The sequence below is a fragment of the Polypterus senegalus genome, chromosome 6, assembly GCF_016835505.1.
Source record: "Polypterus senegalus isolate Bchr_013 chromosome 6, ASM1683550v1, whole genome shotgun sequence".
NCBI classification, from domain to species: domain Eukaryota; kingdom Metazoa; phylum Chordata; class Cladistia; order Polypteriformes; family Polypteridae; genus Polypterus; species Polypterus senegalus.
Window position 1 is genome coordinate 72625621 of NC_053159.1, and position 23360 is coordinate 72648980.

Below are 23360 nucleotides of genomic sequence, written 5' to 3' on the forward strand. Positions count from 1 at the left end.
ATAAGAAGCAGTTTTATTTTTCTTTCTTTTATTAACTGAATATTAATGTCAACAAAATAGTACATTGATTTGGGAGAAGTAGGTTAGGAAATTTTTTACCTTAAAAACTGATGTTAGCAACTAATAAGAGTGTCATTCATTTGAGGATAATGGAAGAAAAATATTTTTGTTTTAATTATTTGGACTGAATTAACAAATTGTAGAGAATGAATTACTGTATGTAAAGTGTCCCTAGCTTTGAGGGTTGCTGCAGTAGCAAAGAAGACTTCAGAATCTAAAATGTAGGTTAGTTTTGTGGCCATAGGCTTTACTTTGTGCCAGCAACTTCAGAAACAGTGTCTTGTGAAACCTTTCACGGAATGGTGATTCCATAATTTTAAGTCAGTGCTTTTTTATGTACAGCTGGAAAGGCAACAATACATAATACAGTACAGTGACAACATAAATGGTCTTTCCATATGGTCATAACAAATCCAGAGTTATGAAATTAACTTTTAAGATGTTGAATTTATATTAAACTCAAGATTCATTTGTCAATACTATTACCGCAAAATATTTGACAATGATTTTCTTAAACAGTGTAATTTGTTTTAATTTAATCTTTTTGTATTTAAATAGTACCAGATGATTATAAAAGTGTCCTTTGATTTAAATACATCATTTTTACAGAAGGGGAAGCATTACTGTCCTATATTTTGTACCCTCTGTTCATTCTATTTTTTGTTTACTTTCTTTATAGAGCTTGCATGATCTTGTATATTCACAAGAGCTTTGGTAGTTGTTGCTGTTTTCTGCCTTGAAACATTTTTTGTTAATTTATAGGTGCCAAAAATATAATAAACAGAGTAGAAATGCAATTATTATTAAATTGCTTTAGTCACAGTATTATTTGAATATAGTTTTATATGTGGAATGTTAAGTATTTGCTAATACTTTGGTATTCTAGAATACAACAATAAATATGCAAAAAGATGTTTTCTGAAATAGCCAGGTATATGTTTTCTAAGCTACTGATGTTTGGTAAATATTTATGTTAACATTGTCACTTATAATCTCCTTGGAAACACGATCTGAAAAGACACTAATGCACAGTGCATAATTTGAGAATAATCTGTTCTGCCAGATTAATTTCTTTTGAAAAGTATGTCTTGCTAGTCAGTTCTCAATATATTGCTTTCCATTATCATGGCATTTTTAGCAGTTGTTTTTAGTACTACCTTGATCTGGTCCTCCAGCATTTAGAATGTGTCATGATTACATTTTTTTGTATGTTTTGTTTTTTTTTTTTTCCTTCAGTGGAGATCTTATTTAAACTGCCATCTGTTGAAACTGAACCACTTCCTCGTGCTGTGATACAGGCATTTGCTCAACAATTTGATAGGACCACAGTGGAAATTCCCGAGATCCCAGTCGCTGATTTGTCTGCTGTTGATCCAGTTTTGGAGAAAAGTTTAATGCCCTTTCAAAGAAATGGAATTGAGTAAGTATAATATTTGTTAAAATCTTGCAGAAAAAACATTTTTTGAGTGATAAACAACTCCAACTCTGAAAAAGTTGGTCCGGTATGAAAAATGGGAATAAAAATAGAAAGCAGTGATTTCAAAGTTCTCTTTGACTTATAATCTATCACAAACAGTATAAAGACAAGATATTTAATGTTTATTTTTGTCAACTTCATTTTTTTGTAAATATACATTCATTCTTGCTATTGAGGACCTGTAACACATTCCAGAAAACATTGGTGTGGAGCAGTTTTGGGCCAGTAATGAGTAAGAAAAAGACCGGTAGAAACAGGTGACATTCAATGGGTGATTGTAGTCATGCTTTGATATTAAAGCTGCATCCACAAAAGGCCTAGTCCTTAAATAGGAAAGATGGGCCAAGCATTGCCAACTTCCCCACAAATGTCTAATAAATCATTCAAAAGTTTAAAAACAACGTTATTCAAAGACAGATTGGAAGGGATTTGTGTATTTCAACAGTGCAAAACATAGTTAGAGAGTTCTAGGAACAGGAGAAGTGCATGAACGAAAAGGGACACAAGCCTATGCTAACTGGCCCTGATCTCCAATCCTTAAGATAGCACTACATTAAAAGCCGTCATTCATCAATACTTGATATAACCACAGAGGCTTAGGAGTACTTTGGCAAACCTTTATCAAGTAACACAAACATAGTTACATCCATAAACAATAGTTTCAACTGTACTGTGAAAAAGGAAGACCTATTTTAACGGTGTCCAGAATCTCTGTCATCTTCTCTGGGCTCAGAGGTATCTGGGAAGGACCATCACACCGTGGAAACATACATTGTGGTTGGATGAATCAATGTTTCTGGTCTTTTTTTTGGAAGAAGCATAAGTATTGTCCTCTGGATCAAAGGACCATGCAGATTGTCATCATACAAGGACCATACAGATTGTCACCAGCTACAAGTCCAGAAGCCAACATCTGTAAAGGTACAGGGTTGTGCCAGCGCTCTGGGCAATGGCAACTTGAATTATGTGAAGGCACCCATACAGATTTTGGAGCAACATACTGTATGCTGCTTGAAATGCAAAATGTGTCAACGAAGACCCCATACTGTTGCACACCTTAAGACTTGTTTGTCAAGAACATGATTCGTATAGGTACTGGAAAACCTGGAAAGTTGTTCTAAAAAAATAAAATGAAACTTAAAAGTCATGAAAAATATCAAAGAGAATCAACATAATTGTGTATCATGAGATAAAACATCAGATATTTCACCAACAAAACATTCACATCTTGCATTAATATAACATTTAATGACCTTCTGCATTAATATCACCTTGTGTTGTGTTCTGTGCGAGCGTGTGCATCAACTGGTACAAATATGTAGTAGCTGTTAGATAGATACTTTATTAATCCCCAAGGGGAAATTCACATAATCCAGCAGCAGCGTACTGATAAAAACAATATTTATTAAAGAGCAATTAAAAAGCAGTGCAAGTTAAAAAAGGTGGGGAGTGCGTATAGCAGATATAACAGTCTATAATCTTGTATTGCATTAACATTTTACCACACCCCGGGTGGAATTGAAGAGTCGCATAGTATGGGGGAGGAACGATCACCTCAGTATGTCAGTGGAGCAGGACAGTGGCAGCAGTCTGTTCATGAAGCTGCTCCTCTGTCTGGAGATGATAGTGTTCAGTGGATGCAGTGGATTTTCCATGATTGACAGGAGCCTGCTCAGCGCTTGTCGGTCTGCCACAGATGTCAAACTGTCCAGCTTCCTGCCAACAATAGAGTCTGCCTTCCTCACCAGTTTGTCCAGGCGTGAGGCATCCCTCTTCTTTATGCTGCCTCCCCAGCACACCACCGCATGGAAGAGGGCGCTCGCCACAACCGTCTGATAGAATATCTACAACATCTTATTGCATATATTGAAGGACGCCAGCCTTCTAAGGAAGCAAGTAAGACTGTTAGCCTGCACGCTGAAATATTGGTGTTGAGTTAGATAGATAGATACTTTATTAATCCCAAGGGGAAATTCACATAACATTACATGTTAAATAGTTAGCAAGGTAAATTACACTGTGTATTTTAGATTTGTCACTGATGTATTGTGCAGACAAAACGCAGTGAAAGTACACGTTTAACTTGAAATGGTTGGAAAGTGCAGACTACAAAGATTGGCTTGGCTGAGTCTGCTTTGAAAAGCCATATCAAAGGAAGTAACCATTGTGAACTAAAGAAGATCAAACAAGTCAGTGATTCTCTTAACACTAGAATTACCAAAGCCTACGAAAAAACTCGTAAATCTGGCCCACCTTAAATCCCTTCACACCTTTCCGTCAGCATCTTTTGTCTTCTAAATGTGTCGATAAGCCCAAGCAGCCTGCTCCACCATCCCCCCCACCGCCTCAGAACGGGCAAGAAGTTCTCCCAGTTCATGCCTTGATTGATTATCTTGGAGTGAGCTACCCAGAATTGTAAGGGGAAGTATTTTGATGTGTGTTTTGTGTCTACAACAATCTATGTAAACACATCATCAAAACAGAAACGTTTTTCATGTTTTAGTAATAAGTGACAAAATGTAGACATGAACTGTATAATATGTGAAGGCTGATGGCCAAAGATCAAATAAACACTTTCACAAAAGGAGCAAGTACAATACGACAGCTTCCGTGGTGCTGTGGTTAGAATTGCCGACTTAATCCAGAGGTCATGAGTTCCAAACCAGCTCCCCTGCAAATTTACCATTTTGAGTAGTGAGCTGCTCTTATTGTTATATTATATATTATAAAATAAAAACATACATTTGATTTGTGTGTATAACAGCTGGTGTAAATTTATAGGACTTGTAAAAGTTTTTTTTTTCTTTTCACTTTTATTCTGTCACGATCACGATACATACTACCGCCCCACCGACCCAAGGGATATGACGCTATTAGTTTTTATTTGAAACTGAGAGTAACTGTAGCTGTGAGAGGTGTTTTGAGATAATGGAACTGGAAATTTTGCAGATGATGGCTACAGACAATTGCTCTCTCCTTGCATGTCCTGACTGATTCTTCACTAGTTTTGTGTTTTTCTAATGTCCTTGTCACTACCTGCAGCCAATTCAGGTTGCACATTGCAAGGTTTACTGTGTCGTCCAGCACAGTCTCAAGAGCATGGAGGAGATAACCAGGAGATGGGCCATTACACAAAGAGAGCTAGACAAGGCCATAGAAGAGCATCAGACCAGCCACAACCGGGATCTTCTGTTTTGTGTGAGGAGGAACACTTCCAGAGCTCTAAACACTGACTTTCAGCTGGCTACTAGTTTGCATATTTCTGACCAAACTGTCAGAAACAGATTCCATGTCTAGCAGGATCTGTGCTCACATCCCATCACTGTGCAGCTTGATTGGCATTTACCAGAGAATTCCACAATTGGCACTTACGCCATTTGTGCCCCATTCTCTTCACAAATTGAGAGCAGGTTCACAGGAGCACATGTGACAGACTTCATAGAGTCTGGAGACGCTATGGTGAACATCATTCAGTATGACCAGTTTGGCAGTGAGTCAGTGATGGCTTTGGATGGTTACATTGTCCTCCATATGCCAGACAACGGTACACTGAATGCTGTTAGGTACCAGGATGAAATCCTCAGAGCCATTGTCAGACCTTATGCTGGTGCAGTGGGGCCGTGGTTTCTCAATGCCTGGCCTCGTGTCCAGAGTGTGTAGGCAGTTTCTGGATGACAAAGGCATTGATGCCATTGTCTGGCCCGCATGTGTTTAAGACCTGAATCCAATTGAGAACCTCCTGGACGTTATGTTATCAGTGAATCCAACACCGCCAAGTAGAGCCACAGACTGTCCAGGATCTCACTGATTCCTTTTCCCTGATTCAGGTCTGGGATAAGATCCCCCAGGATACCATCTGCCATCTCATCAGGAGCATGCCCAGACACTGTCAGTAGTGGATGCGTGCACATGGAGGCGATATACTCTATTGAGTCACATTATGAGTTTCTGTGATGAAATTCAAGCAAGTGGGATCAGCCTGTGATTTTAATTTCTGTCTTTGATTTTCACTGTGATGTTGAATCTAGCCCTCATGATTGTAAAAATGAGTTGAATAATCAATACCAACTTTGTTTTGCTATATACAGTATATTGCCACAGGCTGCTGAAGCTACATTCATACTGCAGGTAAAAGTGACTTGATGGAAATTTTTGACTTGTATCTTTTTTTTTTTAATTATTTTTCAAACCATTAAAGCACAAAATGGCAGTGTTTCAATATGTATCCTCGGCATTTGTTTGCTCATAATGGCAAGTGCTCAAAGATGCTCTGTGTGGAATCATCCTTGCTGGATCTGGGAAAAACTGTCTCAGAAAAATGCACACATTTCAAAAAATAAGCAAATGGCTGGCTTTTTTAGTTTTATATTTCATATTTCTCTAAAAAGCTCAATTGTTTGTTACATAAGTAGAAAACATATTACAGTTTAACAGCAGTATAAACAAGTATTTGAAAGGCTAGCTTTCTCTTTAGACTGCCAGCCTAACAGGTAGATTACTGGTAATGGTGACACCATAATCATATGCAGTCCCATAAATATAAATTATTATCTTTAAGTATTTACCCATAATTTTTACTGTTTTACTGCATAATGAAAGAACAAAAGTATTGCTGTCTAATCAATGAACAACATCAAATTTTTTTCCCCAAGAGACAGACTATGGAGAATTTTGTTCAGCTTGCCAGAAGCAAATGTGAAAAGTATAATTGGTCAAGTCACAGGTGATGGTTGTGAACAGTGGAGGGGAGGTTATTTGCAGGGTTTTAACACAAGTTTTAGTCTAAACCCGTATGAGAAATCCTTTTGTTTTTTTTAAATTACATCAGCCTTCAGTGATGCATTCCAAGCATAAAGATGCAGCCCTGTTGCCATGTTGATCATTTAATTTTATTTTGCTGCGTTAGTGTCTCTTGTGTTATGCTAGTTTGATGATGATCATTATTATTTATGTTGTGGCCTCTAATTTCCCCTCCCCCAATGTTTATGACAAGTTGGCGCCCCAGTATTCAACTCATTTTAGTTTATTTTTTGTATGCAGGAGATAATATATGGCTTCATGTTTTCTTTTGTTTCTCAATAAATTTTAACTGGGCTACATAGGGAAAATCTCAACTAACTTTCTGTTTCATGCTTATTGATTTTATTATTATTCATTAATAAACCCTTAAATTAATGTATAAAATGTATTATGCTCTTTATGTATGTATTCAGCATTGAGGACATCATAACTACATAAGATAACAGTATTCAATTTTAATGTACTTATCTCTTATTGAAGATTTGCAATTTCAAGAGGGGGTCGGCTGCTTTTAGCTGATGATATGGGACTAGGAAAAACGATACAAGCAATCTGTATAGCGATGTACTACAGGAAAGAGTGGCCTCTCTTGGTTGTGGCACCTTCCTCAGTGAAGTTCACTTGGGCAGAGGTGAGTGGAAGTATTGCACGTGACTCAGATTGCGTTTTAATTTTTATTTTTTTATAGAATTAAAGTTAAGCATATTGCTAATCTAATAATCAAATATTTTTAGCATTTTATAATTTTCTAATGGCATAAATTCTTTATTAACGCATGTACAGTATTACTTTCTCAAAGTTAATCTTTTTTTATTTTTGACAATTTCACAGCTTTTTCAGATTTAACTGCAGTTTGCACTCAGTAAAGGTTTCATGGGCATTTTTATTGTGATCACCATACTAAGAGACATAACTGAAGTTTGATTGTGCTGATTTGTCTATTTAAATCTTTGGCCAAAATCTTGAATGATCTGTAATTGAATACTAACATCTGGTCACCAGAGTTGAAGTAACTCTTGTCACAATAACGAGAGTTTTAAGACATGAAAAAGGTTTGGGGCAGCCACCCGTATAATTGAGTTCCCGGCTGCAAAGTCGATTAAATGAAAATAGCACTGCTGTGCACAAAACCGAGTCCAAAAAAGAACTGAGGGAATAGAGAAAAGGTTTTTAAAAGGGAAGACATGAAGTGAGATCATAGGGGTCAGGCTCAATGAGGTCTTCAGCCATTTGTTTGAGCCTGGACGTGACATCACCTGGGCCGGAGTCGGCAAGGTCTCCTTCGATAGGCTCGGTCCCGGAAGTGACGTCAGAAGAGCCAGGTGGAATCTCCCGGGAATGGTCTGCAGGCAAGGGAGAAAAAGAGTCCGTGCACTCTGCCGCATCCCGGTAGGTCTCAGAACTGTCCTTACCCAAGCTGCCTCCCATGTGCTTCAGGTCACTAAATTCAGCTCCTGTCTTTTCAGTCCATACATCAATGTTTGGGGCCCTCTGCTTTGTCAAATCAGTCAAGGGTGGGTAGTTTCCCGATAACCCGAGAAAGGCTTGGACCTGCAGCTTGGTTCGAGGACGGGGCCAGTTCAAAATGGCATCTACTTTGGAGCACTGTGGTTTCACTGTACCCCGATCCACCAGGTAGCCTAAATACTTGGCTTCACTCAATCCGAAGAAACATTTCTTGGGATTGATCCAAAGCCCGGCCTCACCCGGTGTCCGCAATACCGCTTTTACTTGCTGTAGGTGTTCCGTCCATGTGCTGGAATAAATGACCATGTCATCCAGGTAGGCAGCACTGTATGAGTGATGAGGCCTGAGCACTTTGTCCAAAAGACGTGGAAGGTAGCTGGAGCCCCGTGTAACCCAAATGGAAGGACACGATACTGCCAGTGTCCGCTAGGGGTGCTAAACGCGGTCTTAACCTTTGCGGAGTCCATTAAAGGAACCTGCCAGTACCCATTTGTCATGTCCAGTGTGGTCAAATATTGAGCCTGTCCAAGCCTCTTGAGGAGGTCGTCCACTCATGGCATTGGATAAACATCGAATTAAGCCGATGGAAGTCGTTGCAGAACCTCCAACTCCTGTCAGGCTTAGCGACCAACACAATTGGGCTGGACTAGGGACTATGACTTTCCACGATCACACCTAGTTCCAGCATGTGTTTGATCTCAAACTCCACTTCAGCCCTTTTTGCCTCAGGAAGCCAATACGGGCATTCTCGGACTATAACCCCGGGTTCTGTCACAATGTCGTGCTCAACCAGAGAGGTCCGTCCGGGGCGTTCACTTACTACCTCCAGGACAGACAGGATAACTGCTTCCAACTCCCGTCGTTATCTGGGATTTAAATCCACACCGAAGTTAAGGCTAGCCGTGTGAGCAAAGAGTGAGCTGGGCTGACCGGAGGTGGGATCGGGATCCCTGGCCTTTCACGGTTTCAGCAGGTTTACATGACAAACCCACTCCCTCGGCCGAAGATTGGGTTGACTCACCAAATATGCGACAAGTCCTTTCCTCTCCTTAACTTCGTAGGGCCCCTGCCAATGGGCAAGTAACTTAGAGTGGGAGGTAGGTACTAGGACCATGACCCGATCTCCCGGGCGGAACTCCCGGAGAGGTGTGCCGCGGTCGTAATAATGGACCTGTGCTGCTTCAGCCTCTTCCATGTGCCTTTTAAGGAGGGGCCGAATCTTACCAAATCTATCGCCTAACTGCACGATATATTCTAATATATTTGTAGAGGGAAGAGCCTCTTCTTCCCATCCTTCCTTTAAGATGTCTAATATGCCCCGGGGTTGTCGCCCATACAGTAATTCAAAAGGGGAGAACCCTGTGGAAGCTTCAGGGACTTCCCGATAGGCAAAAAGGACGAGAAGGAGGAGCTGATTCCAGTTCCTTCCATCCTCGCTGACCACCTTACGCAGCATTTGTTTGAGAGTTTGGTTGAACCTCTCCACCAAACCGTCGGTCTGAGGGTGATATACCGCGGTCTTTTAAATGCTTTATTTTCAGTAACTTGGCAGTCTCCTTGAACGTCTCCAAGGTAAAAGGCATCCCCTGGTCTGTCAAGACTTCCTTGGGGATACCTACCTGCGAAAAGACTCCTAGTAATTCCCGTGCAATGGCTTTGGAAGTGGCTGAGCTCAATGGAACAGCTTCAGCATATTTGGTAGCGTAATACATGAGGACTAAAATGTACTTGTGTCCTTGGGCTGAAGGCTCCAGGGGTCCAACTAAATCAACCCCGATTCTGTGGAAGGGAACATCAATCAGGGGAATAGGAATGAGAGGAGCAAGGTCCCTCCTAGGAATTTGTTGCAATTGACACTCTGGGCAAGAAGTGCAAAAGCGACGAACATCCTCATTGATTCCCGGCCAGCAGAAGCGGAGCTTGATCTGCTCCAGGGTTTTCTCGGTGCCCAAATGGCCACCTAGGAGGTGGGCGTGTGCTAGCTCACAGACCTGCCGCCGGAAGGTCCATGGGATTAGCAGTAGCCGTCTCTCCCGCCCGTCATGCTCCGCTACGCGATAAAGAAGGTCATTCTCCAACACAAAGTGAGGACCTTGTGGCATCGGCTGGGAGTGCGCTAGCCATTGACCAGGACCACTGCATTTTTTGCAAACTTAAGGGAGTCGTCATTTGAGTGCTCCCTTTTAAAAGAAGCCAGCGGCTCTCTCTAAATTGAAACCGTAAAAGAGAGAGAGGGTCAGAGCCGACCTCAAGGGGCGTGGTTTCTTCCCGTTCCATCTTGGCACTGGTGGATGACGTATCTGCACGTGACAGTCCAGGAGTTGCCACGTCACTCAAGGCGGCAGCTTCGTCTCTCTCTACCGGCTGGTTACACGGTGTGGAGGCAGCTTGAGACGGCTCATTCACGTCTGTAAATAGGCCTAAGTTAACCCCAGGAGTGGTATGTGTCTCACCGCTTTTAATTTTAGACCAGTCCCGTCCTAATATCACTGGGTGTGGAGGATCTGGAAGGACCGCCACGGTTAATTTCTGAACCGATCCTCCCCAGCTGATGACACAATAGGCAGACCTGTACCAGTGGATTTTTCTGTGGACACAGGTTATACTGGTCTCAAATGATAACCATTGTCGCGGTAGCACAAATTGTCGGGCATCAATGGAAATGTTGCTGCCAGAATCGAACAAAGCAGTAATTTTGTGCCCGTTGATGATCACCGCACCTGTGTGTGGGAGCGCCAAGTGGTTAGTCAGAGCACACCAACCCCTCCTCCCCCTCCACCTGCATTCCTCCTTGCTCCCAAGCGGTTTGCATGCCCGCGACTCAGGGGACGTCGGCACAAGCTCTGGGTTGTACAGGGGTGGGGCTAGATTTTGGGACGTACTCCGGTCGAGTTTGACTAAGGGACAGTTCAGCTCCCCCAGATTGTGAGGCCGTCCTTTGTGTCTCTATGAGCTATGCCATGTTTTGAAATTGTTTACGGCTGGGTGAAGTCACGAGGTAGTATTTTTAGAAGCAGGTAGCAAGCCACCTGTTCTATGACATGGGAGGGCTTGTTCTCCTGTGGCCGTAGCCACTGCCCTACCTTTGCCCATAAGGACCAGGCTTGTTGAGGGGTTGACCGCTCTGGGTCGAACATCCATTTTCTTAGTCTATTCACCTGCCAGTCTGGGGCACCCCTAGGTGGAAAGCGGGGCTCTGGCTTCACAGGGAGGTGGGCACTCTCCTCCGAGAGAGCATAATAAGCCCCTTTTGCCTCCCCCTTCTGGAGCAGCCCAAGTCTGTGAGACCCTCCCGCACACTCCCTGGCATGCCTAGGTTGCCTAGTGAAACAGGCTGGGCGTAGAGCTCGTACCGGGTCACTCCGAACCACAGGACACCCTCCCTGCCTGAAAACTCGGCCCCGGTACGTTCCCACCTGGGTGTATTGCAGGTCCTGTCCCCTTCTCTTCTGGGACTTCTCTATTCTGCCGACTATGCCAATGTCACAATAACTAGACTTTTGAGACATGAAAAAGTGACGTCAGGAGAGCCAGGTGGAATCTCCCGGGGGTGGTCTGCAGGCAAGGGAGAAAAAGAGTCGGTGCACTCTGCCACATCCCGGTATGTCTCAGAACTGTCCTTACCCAAGCCCTTTAGCTGCCTGCCATGCGCACGTGTGTGACACTCTGTACAAAGTAATGCATTACTGTAATTTGATTATATTTACCAGTACCAAAGTAGCATAGTGCATTACTGTTTAAATTCTGGTATTCATGTTACTGACTTAACTAGACTTTCATCACTTGCATTATACATACAGTGGCTTGCAAAAGTATTCGGCCCCCTTGAAATTTTCCACATTTTGTCACATTACAGCCACAAACATGAATCAATTTTATTGGAATTCCACGTGAAAGACCAATACAAAGTGGTGTACACGTGAGAAGTGGAACTAAAATCATACATGATTCCAAGCAATTTTTACAAATAAATTACTGAAAAGTGGGGTGTGCGTAATTATTCAGCCCCCTGAGTCAATACTTTGTAGAACCACCTTTTGCTGCAATTACAGCTACCAGTCTTTTAGGGTATGTCTCTACCAGCTTTGCACATCTAGAGACTGAAATCCTTGCCCATTCTTCTTTGCAAAACCGCTCCAGCTCAGTCAGATTAGTTGGACAGCGTTTGTGAACAGCAGTGTTCAGATCTTGCCACAGATTCTCGATTGGATTTAGATCTGGACTTTGACTGGGCCATTCTAACACATCATCATGGATATGTTTTGTTTGAAACCATTCCATTGTTGCTCTTGCTTTATGTTTAGGGTTGCTGTCCTGCTGGAAGGTGAACCTCCGCCCCAGTCTCAAGTCTTTTGCAGACTCCAAGAGGTTTTCTTCCAAGATTGCCCTGTATTTGGCTCCATCCATCTTCCCATCATCTCTGACCAGCTTCCCTGTCCCTGCTGAAGAGAAGCACCCCCAGAGCATGATGCTGCCACCACCATATTTGACAGTGGGGATGGTGTGTTCTGAGTGATGTGCAGTGTTAGTTTTCCGCCACACATAGCGTTTTGCATTTTGGCCAAAAAGTTCATCTGAACAGAGCACCTTCTTCCACATGTTTGCTGTGTCCCCCACATGGCTTGTGGCAAACTGCAAATGGGACTTCTTATGGTTTTCTGTGAACAATGGCTTTCTTCTTGCCACTCTTCCATAAAGGCCAACTTTGTGCAGTGCAGGACTAATAGTTGTCCCATGGACAGATTCCCCCACCTGAGCTGTAGATCTCTGCAGCTCGTCCAGAGTCACCATGGGCCTCTTGGTTGCATTTCTGATCAGCGCACTCCTTGTTCGGCCTGTGAGTTTAGGTGGATGGCCTTGTCTTGGTAGGTTTACAGTTGTGCCATACTCCTTCCATTTCTGAATGATCGCTTGAACAGTGCTCCGTGGGATGTTCAAGGCTTTGGAAATCTTTTTGTAGCCTAAGCCTGCTTTAAATTTCTCAATAACTTTATCCCTGACCTGTCTGGTGTGTTCTTTGGACTTCATGGTGTTGTTGCTCCCAATATTCTCTTAGACAACCTCTGAGGCTGTCACAGAACAGCTGTATTTTTACTGACATTAGATGACACACAGGTGCACTCTATTTAGTCATTAGCACTCATCAGGCAATGTCTATGGACAACTGACTGCACTCAGACCAAAGGGGGCTGAATAATTATGCACACCCCACTTTGCAGTTATTTATTTGTAAAAAAATGTTTGGAATCCTGTATGATTTTCGTTCCACTTCTCACATGTACACCACTTTGTATTGGTCTTTCACATGGAATTCCAATGAAATTGATTCATGTTTGTGGCTGCCCGATTTGCATTACATATGCAAACTATTTTTGTGCAGACATAGAACATTGATTTTTCTCATACTGTCAGAGGTATACCAGAGTTTGTATTATTTTATGACATCACATGGTAGGTTGTGTTTCTTTGGGATTGTGTAAAGATTTATTTTTGCCTTGAAAGATAACTTTTTCAATTTTATTGAATGCCAAAACAATATCATTAACAGAGAGAACTTAATGCCAGTTTACGAAAGCCTTAGCGTGATGAATTGTGATGTCAATGACCTTTTTATAAGTATATGCATGGTAGCTACCTTAATATTTTTCTGAAGTATAGGCACTTGATCAAAGGGCTCATAAGGAATTTGACTTACACTTTTTTGCCATCATGTATCAGTAATGTTCCTGTGCAAATGGACAAGTCTGTATACAGATGAGTTAACTGAATCTTTAATTATTAGTAAATGTAAGGTCATTAATGCAAAATATAAATGCTTTATTTTTGATTACCACATGCCATTGAAATAGTGTAAAGAGAATTGTGATGAAGGCATATTTATTATGTTGCAATAAACACGGCAGGTAGCTAATCCCACCCAATCAATAAGTACTTCTATCTAATGGCTGCTACACTAGCAATAATTTTGCCATTTAACAACTCCGTGTTTGCAAGAGTTTGAGTTGCTAAGTTAGTTTAATTTTTGATTATTAAGAACGGATTTTATTAACTTAAGGGCTCTGATTGCTGGTTGTTATGTCTGAAGTGGTACAGCAGTGATATACTGTAACTCATAAAGTGTAGTAATAACATGTTCACTTCATATTCACAGTTATTGGTTACTTTCTCTATATTTAAATCCTGGAACATCATTAGGGTGTTATCTTTTTACTTTGTAATTAGTGTATATTTGCATGGATTTAGAGAGCAGCACAAAAGTTAAGTAATTAGTAATGGAATTACTTTTTCAAGGGTCTAATGACTAAAGCAATCCCACTGCATTTGAGAGAAGTTATTTGCAATGGATTACAACTCTGCCATTCACATTCTTTTATTGTATTCAGTGGCCATAGCACATGCAAGAGACTTATTTTTTTTACATTGTTTGTGATGATGGTGAATTATGAAAAATTGTATTATGGCTGTTTAAATGGTTTACTTTTTCCTCTTGCCACCTGGTGATATGTTTTATTTTAATGCCAATGGGTAGTGACAAAAAATCTTTTTCCAAAGCCTGGTGTAAAACCATGATTATTATTCCCAATTTAAATAAATTAAATAAAAAGGGACTTTTAAACTATTTATACTCGAGCTATTTTTTGGTAGCACTTGACTATTACTTACAGATTGCCAGATTCATACTTGTGCTCTGTAAACAAATATTCGTTGTTATTTCAGGGATGTATAGCACTGACCCAAGCAGACACATAAAAGGTTTATTGTTTTAAACATATGTTTTAATTTCAAAGGCCTACAACCATCTGTGTAATGTGCCACCAAAGTCAAAACTTGTAAACATGTGTAAGGAATTCATAATGAATTACATAATGGCATGACCATCTGCAATTTGACTAACAATTCCTTTTAATTCCATGGTACTTTCCTAAGTGCAGCACCTTCTAAGTAAATATTATTCAACCTCAGGCAGAATTAATTAATGATTTTTATGTGACAGACTAAAGTATAAATCATGTGCAATTTCCTTTGGAATTAATATCTATCTATCTATCCGTTCAGAGAACTGTCATTGTTCATAATATCTAGATATATTATATTTGTCTCATTTGGTTTTTTTTTTGAAGATATTACTAATTTTTTTATTTTTTTTTTTTAATTATCTTGGAAGCGGGGGACTTTATTACTTAAATTGCCTTTTTTGAGTTTTGCCATAATACTGAGGCACACGATACATGAATGAACATTTCTTCTGCAGCAGACTTTATTGGACAAATGCATATATATAATTTCTGGACATTTATGTTTTTTATAATTTCTCAGCAAACTACAGAAATTTAGCTTGTTTTCTTTGTCACAGAAAGAAAAGTAGAGGAAAAAAGTAAACTTTCAGTTGAAGACATACACTTTGTAGTGTGCTCATTAAGTACTCGGTCATTTCATGAAGGTCAAGTGATTAAAAAAATGACGTGTACTTCACATGAATTGAGATAATAAACCAAACATATAAATAATCCTGTGTTTTTAATTTTTTTGTTTAATCCATTTGTTCTAGTGCAATGTCGGATCAAACCTGAGCAATATCATTAAATAGGGAAAACCATTGGATGTGCTACCAATCAATTTTATTTAGTTTACAGAACTATAAAAAATAATCGGCCATGCTGGAGTACCAGACAATTACAGGTGAAAGTTTACAGCCCTGATTACCAGTTGTTGGAAAGTTTAGTTGTCATTGAATTTATAAATAAATATTAGAGAGAACTTGCTTGAGTCAAGTATAATTCTACTAGTTATGCCATCCTATGCAGTTAAGAACAAAAGAACTTTCTTGCCATGTGATTTGATGACATGGCTTAAGAACTACATAGCGGCTCTGAATGCCACTTGGCAGATAGATAGATCCCTCTTCATATGTATGCAGTGTACAAATTAGTATAAATGCATTAAATAAATACATGGCTGGTTTAGCAAATGAATTATTACTTGACTAAAAAGTGCTTATACTTTTACCAGTATCTGCACTTAATCTAATTAGGTACACTAACATCCAGTATAAGCTGAGAATAGTCTTTCACAGAGAAATCTTTTCTGAATAAGACGTTAACAGTGAGTAGTAAATAAAGTAAATAATTGTTTTACTTTGAGGCCGTCAACATAGTACTGTTGAGTTTCCACAGTTTCTTCATTAGTGCACTGTGACTAAAACAGGCCATATTTAAAGAAAATAAATTTTGGAAGACTATATCACTTCAAAGTAATGTAGCTACTTCGTTAAATCTCATTTTCAAGCAATTTCTTTACATAATTTTGGAGGCAGTTTCTGTGCACTTTTATTTGTATAATCAAGTTTAACTTTTATTTTTAATACCCAGTTTTAAATCCTTCTGTGTCTCATTACTATCACCTTGTCTAAAAGTACTTTTCTTCCAATATAATAATGATATCGATTTATTGACCCACAGTTTATTTTTAGGTTGGACCACCAAAATTTTAGTTGAGAAAACCCATCTGAAACATCACTTGCACCCGGGGGAGTAAATGCTAACATTATTCAAAGTTATTGTCTGTTTTTACATGCATTTTTATTACTCTTTAATTTAATTAATTTTTTTTTTTTTTTTTGGATCAGTATACTGCTGCTGGATTATTTGAATTTCCCCATGGCATTAATAAAGTATCTATCTATCTATCTCTCTCTCTCATTCATCCATTCATTCATTCATTCATTCATTCCAATTTGTGCTCTGAAAGCACCCTTGCAGACTGAAAAGAATCCTCACTCCAGAGCCTCATTTTCTTTGTGAACTTTTTCTCTTTTCAAAGCTGTTTTGTAAATGGGAGAAGGTAAACAGACCGGTGATCAGACAAGCCTATTGGAGGTCTGGCTTTCGATTTGTAAACTCCTTTAATTGTTCCATAACAAAGATTAAAAATTGTATTGTTCCTTGGTTAGCAGATTACATATTGATGATAGAAGCTTGGTAAAGATGTCTTCAGATTACAGTAACTAAAGACTCAAAGTGCAAAATGTGCCACATCTGGCAAGAATGACTGCAGACTTTCCACCACATTAATAATCGTCTCTGTTGCAGTAGATAGGATAGCCTAAGAATGAATATATGCAGCTATAACAAATATCCAGCAATTAATAAGGCAAATTAAATGGTCTGAGGGATAAGCAGAGCATACTACATTTGTGTTATGGATATACACTAGCATTCATTTATGTATAGACAGACTTCATTACCATGCCTTTTTCCTGTGGCAGGGCTCTCTTGATCCATTCTCATCATTTGTTTCTAATATATCTTTTTTTTAAGATATTATAGACATATTCATCCTGTCATATTCTAGTTTTTCTTAGTATGCATGAGGGTTTAACAGGAGTATGCTTTTCTGAATTATATGTTTACATCATCAGCAACTTTATAACAATCCTTAATCAGTTTAAATTGGAATATTATTGGTGCAGTTGGCATTTGTTTTTCTGTCATGGCACAGTTGCTCACAGTATATTCATTGGGGGTTAGATCAGGACTTTCTCACATTTACAGTTTTTGAAAGGTAAAGCAGCACAGCCTATTTTAAATTGGACCACAGTACACTCTTTTTGATGGACAAAAGTCTGTATTTTGGTGTATAGCCTTGTTGAGCCAGCTTTTAAGCAAGTTAAAGTGAAGTACACTTGGTGGTTAAACATAGCGTTTACAAAAGTTAAAAAAAAAAAAAATAATAATCAATCTTTACATTTATATTTAAATTATTTTAAATGGTGTTTTCATAAATCTCTTAAAATTTGACTTTTCCTTAGGCTTTTCAGAGGTGGCTGCCATCTATAGATCCAAAAAACATCAATGTTATAGTTAAAGGCAAAGACAGCTTGATTTCTGGTCTTATCAACATTATGAGCTATGATCTGCTTAGCAAAATGGATAAACAACTTTCAGGAACTTCGTTTAAAGTGTTGATCATGGTGAGTTAAACATATACTCTACATATATATCCTGGCTTTCTTCACAAGATTTTATATTTCTTAGAAATTAAGTAAACTGCAGTCAATCTGGTTTCCTTCGCTTGATTCTTGTACAATAAATTGTTTTTAAAGCAGATTTTATTTACCTAAAGCTGAAAAACTGTTATATCTAGTGGAAATAAAGGAACTTTTCTATTAACTGTTGATGATTTTATTTTCAAATGCTCCCTTGAAATAGGCTCACAGTAAAACATAAGCTAAAATAGATTACAGTAGTGAAAGCATTTCTGTCCAGATTTGAGCACAGTTGTCTAGGTACCTTTTATTTATATGTGTGTATATATATATATATATATATATATATATATATATATATATATATATATATATATATATATTGTGGAAGACTGCCGGCTTCCGAGGCGGTCCGCACCCCAGGCCGACAGGAGGAGCTCTCCAGACAGCGGGATCGTGCTCCGAGGTCCAGCAGGGCCTTATGGACTCTGTGGTGTTTATACACAGCCCTGCTGGATACCTTGGCGCCACCAGGAGTCGCTGTGGGGGACTTATGGGCTCCGTGTGCCTTATGACCCGGGTGCACGCCACGGTCATGTGACAGGAAGGTATGGCGTGCTCGGGTTGAAGTAATGGACTGATTGCCCTGACCCGAAGGAGTAGGGAACTGTGGACTCCTGGGACAGGAACACCTCCGGGTCAGGGGCTATAAAAGGACGCTGCCTCAGTCCAGACACTGAGCTGTGCTGGGTGGGAGAGGAGCAAAGTGTCTGGGCGAGGAGGAGAGGTTATTGTGTGTTGATTAGAGTGTGTTTATTTGTGGTTTATGAAGAGTGTGGAAGGTGCTTGGTGCACTGTGGGAAAAATAAAAAGGTCTTGGACTGTTACCTGGTGTCAGGAGTCGTACCTGAGGGTTCGAGGGTGCACTACTGCCCCCTACTGCCACACTGGCGTAGTCAGCAGGATTCTCTGGCCGTCTGTTGGCAGGGGACCTGCTTAAAAATAAATTTTGTGTGGGCAGACAACCTCGGTGGGTTCCACATCTTTTACGGAGGTGCAAACACCACCCGCTACAGAGGAACCTACAACTGTAGTGTTGGTCCGATCCGGAGTAATGGGGAAAAGACCGGAAAAGAAGGTCAGTCCCAGCTGGCTGCAGGGCCTGACGGACAACGAGGAGTCCTGGACCTACCTGACCGGGAGCGAGGAAGACAGAGCGCTGATATCGGCCAAACAAGCCCGGGCGCGAAAAGACCGGGACACGGACAACTGCCGGCGCATCATACTCCCTAGACGGTCCGGGGTGCCGCATTCCATTGCGGAGGCAGCTGCAGGTAAACCGCCCGGCGTCCGTCTTTTTATCATGTTTTGCAGACGCCACCGAGAAACTTGCAGCGTGCCGCAACTGACTACCTGCGCTGCGGCAAAAGGGCCGCGGCTCCCAGAAGGCAAGTCGCGGTGAAAGGCGGCTAGAGACAGCCGCGGTTGGGGACAACAGACTGGTCACCCGCGGGGGGTGTCGGGACGGTGGAGGAAAACCGGAGTCCGCCGACGAGGCCGGTCGTCCCCTAACGGGTCCGAAGCCTCCTCGAAGGGGAGGGGAAGGCGGGCGAAGCGCCGCCGAAAGAAAAAGCCGCCGACAAAGAGGGACGGGTTGTGGCTGACGCAGTCTGCCGCGGTAAAGGAGAAGGCAGATCGCAGCCGCTTGTAGTAGCCAGCCGTCCCTCTGAGGACTCCAACTCCCAGGAGCCTTGCGCGACCCAGCGGAACACGTGCCTGGAGGCGACGTGCTCATTGGTTCCCGGCCGGAAGGTAAGCTCAACGCGGAAGCGAAAATGCAGCCGGCCGTAGTAAATAACTGTTTGGACTTACGGGTCTCGAAATACCTCGAGCCCCTGCACCGTTTCTTACAGGACTTACAACAGCTGAAGGAACGTGTGGAGGACTTGGGAGGCACGGCTGCAGCCCGTTAAAGCGTCTACAGGACTACGTGCAGCGGCTGGGCCGGAACCTCCGGAGATGATCGCGCGGGAGTACAGGTGAGTCCCTCCCGTGTCGTAGAGTGTAAGGGGACACAGCGCATCGGGCACCGCTGAGTATGAGTAGCGCCGTGGTCAAAGCACTGTGTGCCCGATAAGGACTGGGGCATGATGACCGAATGGTCGGCGACGGAGCAAACGCCCTGGCATGCGCGTGGCGCGGCTTTCCGAGCAGTACGGCTCCCGAGGACCCGACCGTCTTAAGTGCGGTTAACGCCGTGATAGGGAGTGCCGGGGAAGCGCCGCCGCGGCCGGTGCAGCTGGTTGGTGCTGTACATCGGGCGAAGTCGGTACTAATGACGCTGAACCTATTGGCGTGAGGACCACGGAATGCAGACAGCAAAGAGGCTCTCTCCTTTCCATAGAGAGCCTCAGGCTGAGCGCAAGCCCCAAATCAAGCGGGAGATCCCCAAAAGGAAAGGTGGGTCTCCCGACATAATGAAGAGAAGGCTTGAGGGCAGCCAAGCGGCCGTAATGCCCTCCCTGGCAGGTGAAGGGGCGAGTTGACGCTGACGGAGTTCCCGAGGTGTTTTGGTCCCAAGCAGAGGGAAGCAACCAGGAGGCTTCTGCCGGTGCTATAATTGCCGGCAACCGGGCCACGAGGCGCTTATTGTCCCCTGGGGACAGGGAAGTACACCGCCCCTCCAAGGTTCGCCGAGGACAGGGACAAGCGCATTCAGGGCCTGGATGAGCGCCCTCCTGAGGAGGACGCCCCTTCGAGGCCGGACGCCCCCAGAAGTCGCCACTAATGGGGGAACTGTGGAAGACTGCCGGCTTCCGAGGTCGGGTCCGCACCCCAGGCTCGACTGGAGGAGCTCCAGACAGCGGGATCGGTCTCCGGTGTCCAGCAGGGCCTTATGGACTCTGTGGTGTTTATACACAGCCCTGCTGGATACCTTGGGCGCCACCAGGAGTCGCTGTGGGGACTTATGGGCTTCGTTGTGCCTTATGACCGGGGTACGCCACGGTCATGTGACAGGGAAGGTATGGCGTGCCCCGGGTTGAAGTAATGGACTGATTGCCCTGACCCGAAGGAGTAGGGAACTGTGGACTCCTGGGACAGGAACACCTCCGGGTCAGGGGCTATAAAGGACGCTGCCCTCAGTCCAATATATATACACACTTATGCATTTTCAAAATCATAATCTTCATACGTTTGTACATTTTATTTTGAGAAAAGGGAACATTCCTGGCAAATCAACATACACTGCCTATGGGGGAAAGCGGGTCATTTTTCCCGAATAATTTAAAAGTGGGGAAAAAAGAAACCTGATTAAAACTGAAAAAAATGAATATGCTTCCTGGATACAAGGTTGCTTTTATTACATTTAAATTGCAAATTGATATACTAGCACTTCAGGGAATGTTTGTGTTTTTGTGCTTTCCACTGGATATGAAAATAGAGAATTTTTTTTGGTATGTATCTTGTTTTTAATAATTGAAACATGTCATGTTACAATTATTTCTATTGAAAATGTGTCATATGCCGTGGTGCAGCAGGAATCAGTTTTGAAGATTTCGTTTGTTCTTGGCTAGAGATAAACAGAGCAATGAGGCACTATAAAGGCATATCTATACTAATAAAAGGCAAAGCCCTCACTGACTCACTCACTCACTCACTCACTCACTGACTGACTGACTCACTCACTCATCACTAATTCTCCAACTTCCCGTGTAGGTAGAAGGCTGAAATTTGGCAGGTTCATTCCTTACAGCTTACTTACAAAAGTTGGGCAGGTTTCATTTCGAAATTCTACGCGTAATGGTCATAACTGGAACCTATTTTTTCGTTCATATACTATAATAGACTTCTGCTCGATGCCCGTGAGAGGCGGAGTTACGCCTCCCACGTAATTTAGTGCCTGCCCATATAAGGCTGTCCGTCAGCGACAATCCAATAGAAACACTGCCGCTAAATATTCACGGGTGAAGGACTGTGCTTATGCAGAGGAAGATGAGATGGTCAGGGTGGTGGTTGGCACAAACTCGCCGAAACTGCGAGAGAAATTTTTAAGTGCCGGGTCTTAGCTAACATTAAATACAGCCGTGGACATCGCATGAGATGGCACCAGCACAGCTGGGAACCTTCGATGCATGTACACCAAGCGGCTCATGTGAAATGACGCAGTGCACAGACAAAAAGCAACAGTTCCAAAGAGTGCTGAACAAAAACCGAATTACACAATTGAGAAGGCAGCAAAAAAATATGAAGTGTCTGATACATACAAGCATATTCATAAGTGCAGCTACTGCGGAAACAAAGCATACGGTGGAAAAAGTCAATGTCCCGCTAAAGGAAGACGGTGTAAAAAAAAAAACCCGTGCAGTGTGTCACGTCTCAGGTAAAGAGGAAGATGAGCTGTTTATTGATGCAGTAAGAAAAGAATCGATGAATGAAACCTGTTATCTTTACAACGAGTGACAAACACGGAATGTAACTTGAACACAACACATCCTACAAATACGAACCTGATTGAAAGAAATAATGATAATCAAATCCTTGATGACCGCAACACTCATAACACTCACAAAACAATTACTGTATATTGACAGTCATGTTACGTGTTATTTTTAAAATGTTCCCTTTTCTTTTTCATACAGTAACTTCTTTAACACACTACTTCTCTGCTGTGAAGCGCGGGTATATATATATTGTATATGTATATATACTGCTCAAAAGAATTAAAGGAACACTTTTTAATCAGAGCATAGCATAAAGTCAATGAAACTTATGGGATATTAATCTGGTCAATTAAGTAGCAGAGGGGGGTTGTTAATCAGTTTCAGCTGCTGTGGTGTTAATGAAATTAACAACAGATGCACTAGAGGGGCAACAATGAGATGACCCCCAAAACAGGAATGGTTTAACAGGTGGAGGCCACTGACATTTTTCCCTCCTCATCTTTTCTGACTGTTTCTTCACTAGTTTTGCATTTGGCTACAGTCAGTGTCACTACTGGTAGCATGAGGCGATACCTGGACCCTACAGAGGTTGTACAGGTGGTAGTCCAACTTCTCCAGGATGGCACATCAATACGTGTCATTGCCAGAAGGTTTGCTGTGTCTCCCTGCACAGTCTCAAGGGCATGGAGGAGATTCTAGGAGACAAGCAGTTTCTCTAGGAGAGCTGGAGAGGGCCATAGAAGGTCCATAACCCATCAGCAGGACCAGTATCTGCTCCTTTGGGCAAGGAGGAACAGGATGAGCACTGCCAGAGCCCTACAAAATGACCTCCACCAGGCCACTGGTGTGAATGTCTCTGACCAAACAACCAGAAAGACTTCATGAGGGTGACCCAAGGGCCCCATGTCCTCTAATGGGCCCTGAGCTCACTGCCCAGCAGCATACAGCTCGATTGGCATTCGCCATAGAATACCAGGATTGGCAGATGCACCACTGGTGCCCTGTGCTTTTTACAGATGAGAGCAGGTTCACCCTGAGCACGTGACAGAAGTGAAAGGGTCTGGAGAAGCCATGGAGAACATTATGCTGCCTGTAACATCATTCAGCATGAGCAGTTTGGTGGTGGGTG

General features: G+C 42.1%; 1 protein-coding gene across 2 annotated transcripts in view; it reads left to right on the forward strand.

Annotated features, from left to right (window-relative positions):
* smarcal1 (SWI/SNF related, matrix associated, actin dependent regulator of chromatin, subfamily a-like 1) overlaps positions 1-23360 on the forward strand; it is an 89160-nt gene that overhangs the window by 39446 nt on the left and 26354 nt on the right. For both annotated transcript variants that reach the window (XM_039756334.1, XM_039756335.1), the window contains 3 exons: positions 1297-1480; positions 6818-6968; positions 17613-17774. In XM_039756334.1, the coding sequence (XP_039612268.1) occupies positions 1297-1480; positions 6818-6968; positions 17613-17774 (497 nt within the window). The remainder of the gene's footprint in view (positions 1-1296; positions 1481-6817; positions 6969-17612; positions 17775-23360) is intronic.